Below are 6,830 nucleotides of genomic sequence, written 5' to 3' on the forward strand. Positions count from 1 at the left end.
TCACAGTGGGAAGAGGAACCAAAACTTTTACTCAGGTACTGTTACTTCACAAACAAATATTCCTCAAGCAGGAGAAAAAGTACGCAACATGAAAAATGCTCTGAAAAGTACAACTTATTTTAAAAAATACGGGGAAAATGTGAGTACTACCCACCTCTGTTTGGGAGCCAATTAAGACCAGATACAACGTATTATAATAATAATAATAATAATAATAATAATAATAATAATAATAATAATAATAATAATAATAATAATAATAATAATAATAATAATAATAATAATAATGAAGCTTCATATGTTATAGCGAAATTACATGAATTTGCATTGTTGCTGCAGTACGTAAAAAGTGCGTAAATTGTCGGGGACTGTTTAAACCTGTGAAACCCTTGGGGAGGTACATGACATGGGTCTGGTGTAGTCTCATCTTCATCTTTGCTCACTTATGCCCAAAATTTTCTTTACGCACGAGAACGCGACTCAACCCTCAGGTTACGCACAGGTTACGCATGCTCAGTGAGAGTCTGGCGCACACTGCGGGGGTATAACAGCGTTTATTAAGTGATACACTATACTCACGTTTACAGGCGTAATAAACATATGCATATATACGGTTGCTATGGCTACAGACACGAACAAACAAACAGACACGATACTGACGTACACGTACATGTATAGCGCAGGCTCAAGTGCTGTACAGATCACACAGGGACGCGCTTTGGCACTTTTCACATTGTCTATTTTTGTGTCCCAAGTGTGATATTTCAAGAGTTCATATTTTACAGTTTTTGTTGTTTTTTTGGGAGGGGATTCTGGAGACGCCAAACCAGTCCTTTTTACGCACGCTTTTTTACGCGCGCTTTCCCATATTACGGCGCGCTCGTCTTCACTTTGGCCACGAATTTCTTCTCCTTCACGCGCCGATTTTGGAACCAGATGGTGATTTGGCGTTCGGACAGGTTGGTGACGGCAGAGATCTTCCTGCGCTTGTCCTTGGTGATGAACTTGTTGGCGGCGTACTCCTTCTCCAGCTCCTTGAGTTGTACCTTGGTGTACGGGATGCGCTTCTTTCGGCCGCGGCGGAAGGGAGAGCCGTCGTGTTGATGCGCCACCACGTCTGCACAAAGGACAGACCCCAACAAATACATTAAAACTAACATCGATACATTTGTAATATTTGTGTCATATTGAAAGATTTCTGTGGAAGACAAAATAAGGTTTATCAGGACAATAAATATTTTTTGTTCGACTCCAAATTAGTACTCAACATCAATATCCTTTTGGATATAGAGATACTTCATTTTAATGTATACATTTTATATTGGTTTGCACACCAGACACACATACACATTTATTTAAAGCCACAGTATGTAACTCTTAAGCCAAAAATATAGACTCATAAAAGCATGTTTTGTTTTCATTTTTGTTGGGTTTATTTCCATGAAATTTACTGTGAGGGGCTCGCATCTTCACAAATTTGACACTTATTCAGCCTGGAGGAGGGCCTGTTTGTTTTCATGGAAAATTTGTTCTTTGGCTATAATATTCCATAGTATGGGGGGGGGAGTATCTTCCTGGAGAATGTTCTGAAGTGCAGTTTCAACATCCTATTTACATGGAATCATGCAGGTGTAGTACTGCACCACCCCCAGACAGTTACATACTACACCTTTGAAAAAGACTATTTCTTCAATTATTACATATATAATTACCAGCATATTAAGTTTCAAAATAAATTCCTCAGTTAAGACAGAGCCTCGTGCTGACTGATAACAAAATCTGCACTAAGGACACACCACAAAGGAGAAAAAATTGTACTATTGTATTTACTAGTAACACTGATACATTTGTAATACTTGTGGCATAAAGACCTCGGGTTTCAGAATGATGGAACATTAGGACCGTTGTTATAGGAGTGTAATCAAAATTAGTACTCAACATCATTGTTCAAAATTGAGATTAGGGCTGCACAATGTGGGGAAAATGTCTAATTGATAATATTACATTTTTCTGACAAGCTTTGCAACAGTGATTTCACATTTTAAACATATCCAAGAGAACTGACAAAAAAAACTATATATGTAACTAGTATGTAACTAATCCAAGGGTCCCATGCATTTCATAACATACTTGTAGAGGTCTAAACTACTACTTAAAGACCCCATGGAAACACAGGGAGTGCATCTGACACACAGGGACATTACAGAACATGGTTGTAGAGGTTTAAACTAGTACTTAGAGAGAATACACCCCCATGGAGACACAGGGAGGGCATCTGACGCACAGGGACTTTTCAGAACATGTTTGTAGAGGTCCAAACTACAGGATTAACAGCTTTTACACAGAATAAAGGATATTTTGCTGTGAATTAAATTATGATACTTCAAAAATTCAAGCCTTTGTGATTTGCCAAGTGTGTCCATTCAAACTGTGATTCTTACAGCCCTAAATGAGAAAGTATTCATTTTAATTTTGCACCAATTTACACACCACAAAAGTATTTGAAAAAGCCTGTTCCTCTTATTATTAAAGATCTCATTATGAATAAGCAACCTCTATAGTTTCAAAATATATTCCACAGTTAAAAAGTCTTACTGATGGTTCTGTCGCAAACAAGAGACCAGAAAGGAAACCAGTTGTGTTGTTTGAAAACTACATCTGTAATGTGTACAAAAAATATTTTAAGACTATCGATGGCTTTTAGAATTATGGAAAATTCTGCAACCATTTGACAAATTTTAAAAAAACTAAAGATTTATGATTTTTTTCTCCAATACTATGACAGGTAAAAAGTCCTCAAAATGTCGCCTGTATAACAACAAGCTGAAACTCATGAGTAGACCCATTAAAATGCTTTGTCCTAAGAATGTTCAAAATTCCAGGATGGTGGAAAAGTGAAGTAAACCATATTACCTTTTTAATAATTAAGACAAAGTGAGATCAGATGTACGATAATGTGAAACTCTTTGTGAACTATTTATGGTGCTATTGTTGTCATGGCGATGTTTTTGTGTGTGCTAAACTTTGAACCTGGACCGTAGGAAGTTCAGCAACCACCAGGCTCATAAACAAACAAACAAACAAATCTAAATGTTAATGGCACAACTTAATATTGACCACTATTTTCAATTTCTTGGACATAAATGTTTTAAAAATTTCTATCATGAAGGATGGGGAAAATAATAGTATATTAGCCTCAAAATTGTATTGCTTGTGGTTAAAGATGTATGCAATTCACTTTTTTATGATTGGTTTCAGTAAGATATCGTCCAATAAAACCTAAAAATCAAGATTCGTCCTCTATCCAATGTGGTTTGTGTTTCAAATGATTCAAACTGTGTAAAGTGGCCTACACGTGTAAATGTTTTTAAACCAAAATCCATCTTGATTTTTCATGTTTTGGGGAATTTTACGATTAATTCCAAAGTCCTCATTAAAATTGCATTGTGTATTTGCCTCAATGTTTTGCACAAACTTTTAAATGTTCCATAGTCACCTCTCATTGGTCATAAAAATACTTTCCTAAACCAAACATCGATATTCTGTGATGTTTTGATTAACATGATTAGTCCTGTTCTGCTAATGCCACCTAAAAACATTCAAACACCTTGGTTCCTGACTTGTGTCTGCCAACGCAAAAGTAGGTCACGGGAACTTTTATTACAGCCGACCAAAATAGAAGCCATTAAAGGGGAAGGGAAGCGTTTGATAGAAGTAATATGTTGAAGAAAGAAATATACAGTCTTTTACTTAACTTAAGCTGAAAGTAAAATTCAGTTCCTGTCTATTTGATTTTCTGCTTTCTGTGTTTGGTTTTAAGGTCAGAGAGCAGTATTTTTCATAAATATTTGCACAAACTATCAAAATACATCCAAATGTGTAGAAAATATTCTCACAAAATATAAGTTTATTAGAACAAAAAAATAGGCCAGTAAAACGTCCCACAGGATGGTGCAAATGAAACATCATCTTATGCCATCGTGGACTGTCTTAAATTCTTAATATGCTACAGTTTTAAAAAATCACAATAAATTTCAACATAATTGTTTTAAATTGAAATATTACTCATTTTAATATGCGCATTTTTAAAACAGATTTGCACAATAAACCACACACACACACGTACATGCTTCGTTTGGATGAAAATAGATAATTTTTCAATGTAGGCAGCACAAAGTTCTAAGTAGTAAAAAATAAAAATAAAAAAAATCCACAAGTAAGACATATATCTTTATTTTGCTTCTGTTCTACCAAAAGTAAAATAATTTGTATAAATATAAAGTAAACAGTGTCGAATTTGTTGTGACTCGTTGCAATCGGAGAGGGATGGTAAATGTATGAGAGAGGGATGTGTGCCAGAGTGGGATTTGTGTGTCTAAAATCATGCATACTGCTCGCATGCACAATATTCACACATTTCATGGCTTCCAGTAGCAGTAAGCCTCCATGTGAAACTCACAACGTGCAACTGGAGACGTGTGTGAAATAATAATAAAATGATACTTCGCCGCCATTTTCAGAAACGCGTTTCCAGTGACCAATGCAATGCTATTTTAAAATGGTAGGTCTTTGGTCTAGGATTTAGCACATTTTTTTCCTCAACAAATAATAATATCATCATATATTCAATTCAATATATTCAACAGTGTAAAGACACGGCTGAGAATAGTAATGCAATTATGTGTGAATAGAGGAAATCCTATGGAAACCTTGTGGAAATTGTGTACAGCATGTGTCTGGTGGCTCACTGTTGACTTTACATTTGCTATAATTATTAACAAGCTGCGTATGATCATTTTTCATCTTGCTAAGCCATTAACTAACTCCAGATGATTTTATTAATGTGTGGGCTGAATACATTAATGTAATAGTCTATGTGAGAGACACGCTGCTGTGTGAGACTATTTTGGTATTGGGATCTTAATCAGACACATCATTTTAATCTCATTAATACAGGGGTCACTTTTCACGAGAAGTCACGTGACCTTTTTTGTTAATGAATTAATTAAAGCTTCGTGCGGTGCCCTCTGTCAGATCCACCTTTAAACATCCTTTACACACAGCTTCTCACACACAGCGTGCACACACGCTCTCGCGGACACTCTGCACACACATATCCTGTCTCACTCCCTGACCTCTCCGCGCGCACACTGCACACAGAGCAGCCAGGTGGTAGCCTACCTGCTAACGCGCTCTTCCACAGGTGGCTCTGGCCCTGCTCCTTGCAATACATCTGACCGCCCCAGCCGTTGGTCAGGGCCCAGGGTTGGTAAGTGTCCATGGGCAGCAGAGTGTCGTGCCGCGGCTCTGCGCCCAGCGTCTGCACCACGGACACGTCCAGGTAACTGGCCATGGACTGGTAGGGGCCGGGGTAGCTGTGATAGAAGGCCAGCTCTTTGGCGCGGTGGTTCGGATACTCCTCGGAGCTCACGGGGGTGTCCATGTACTGGGAGCTGAGAGCTCCCGCCGCCTGCGTGCAGGACTTGAGCGCCCCGCGGCTCATGCGACATGGGTAGTAGCCGTTACTGAAGTAACTGTACGGTAGAGCGGTGGCGGCGGAGGAGCTCTGGTGAGGCACCGCGGCGGCGCATGGTCCCGCGGTACACTGCTTCCCCGTGACGGCACTGCTGTCACTGGAACCGGAAGCCGACACTTCCACGGTTGGATATCCCGCGGAGGAGTGCACAAGACCGGATGGGTGCCCACCCAGAGCCGCGGAGTGCGCCATGATGTTGCGGCACTGCGTGGCCGCTGCCGTGGGGAAGCCCTCCATGTTCTTGTTGAGCTCGTCCAGGTTATTGTCGTACACAAACATCACCGTGTCCGCGTGCCAGCGAGGGCTGAGCACGAGCGAGGCGCTCATAGGGCAGTCCGCTGCACGCGCCTCTGCTACATGGGCTGCACGCGCTCACAGACCTCAACTTTACGCGCTCCACCACGACCGTGGCGCTGGAGGCAAAGACCCCGGTGCGCGGCCGCAGACCGGTTACATTCAGCCGCAGCCTTGACGCAACGCACCTCGGGGGCACGAGGAGGAGGGGCCCCTGTCCATTGGATGAGAACGGCCAGTCATGTGACGTGACAAGAGAAAAAACCGCAGAAGAAGAGTCCAGTTGATGACTGTCAGTCAGAGAGAGTGATTTAACGAGTGGAGCGCTGCGTGACGCGGAAGTGCTGCATATACCGCTCAGAACCGCTCCGTGCGTAACGGCCCCAGTCAGCCCTGATAGACTGTTGTTTGGAGACATGGATCTTTACGCACTGCGTAATGCACACACTGAGCTCAGAGAAGACTACACCCAGGACTATTTAGTCTTTAGTTGCGTTTAAAGCGCCGTAAATGACCCGTACGCTCTTAACGCGTCAGGACAAACCGGTGTAAATGCGCTGAATTATAGACACGTTATAGACTAATAAGCGGCGCTGCCAAATACATGAAAACTCTTTATCAGGCCGTAAAATATATTTTTTTTAAATTATAAGATGGGAGGGACTTTTACTTTTAGCTCAAACTTTGAATATTAAAGACTTGAGGACCCTCATACGTCACGGATACAGTGGAATATGGACGAGCTGAGATGAACCTGGCGCCGGCTCAGACTCTGCCGCAGAGGCTTCTGTGCCACTGCTGGACAAATGTGAAGCACGTACCTCTTTCTCTAACGGGTGTATTGTATTTCAGATCATTGTAATGTTACTCAGAACATGACCATATTACGCACCACTATCCCTTTGCAATAATCGTCAAAAACTTCAGTAATTGCCGTAAAAGTGTGTAAATAATTATACTTAGTTGCTTTGTTATTTTGGTGGAGATAAGACTGATTTTC

General features: G+C 40.7%; 1 protein-coding gene across 1 annotated transcript; it reads right to left on the minus strand.

Moving 5' to 3' along the window:
- Window positions 1-542: 542 nt before the first annotated feature.
- Window positions 543-5,946, minus strand: hoxb13a (homeobox B13a). Its single transcript, XM_033971120.1, has 2 exons — window positions 5,182-5,946; window positions 543-1,117 (listed from the first exon to the last, which is right to left on the minus strand). The coding sequence occupies exons 1-2, from the start codon at window positions 5,861-5,863 to the stop codon at window positions 870-872; spliced, it is 930 nt and encodes a 309-aa protein (XP_033827011.1). The 5' UTR covers window positions 5,864-5,946; the 3' UTR covers window positions 543-869.
- Window positions 5,947-6,830: the final 884 nt, after the last annotated feature.

Source organism: Periophthalmus magnuspinnatus, chromosome 8 (assembly GCF_009829125.3).
Source record: "Periophthalmus magnuspinnatus isolate fPerMag1 chromosome 8, fPerMag1.2.pri, whole genome shotgun sequence".
In the NCBI taxonomy this organism is placed as follows: domain Eukaryota; kingdom Metazoa; phylum Chordata; class Actinopteri; order Gobiiformes; family Gobiidae; genus Periophthalmus; species Periophthalmus magnuspinnatus.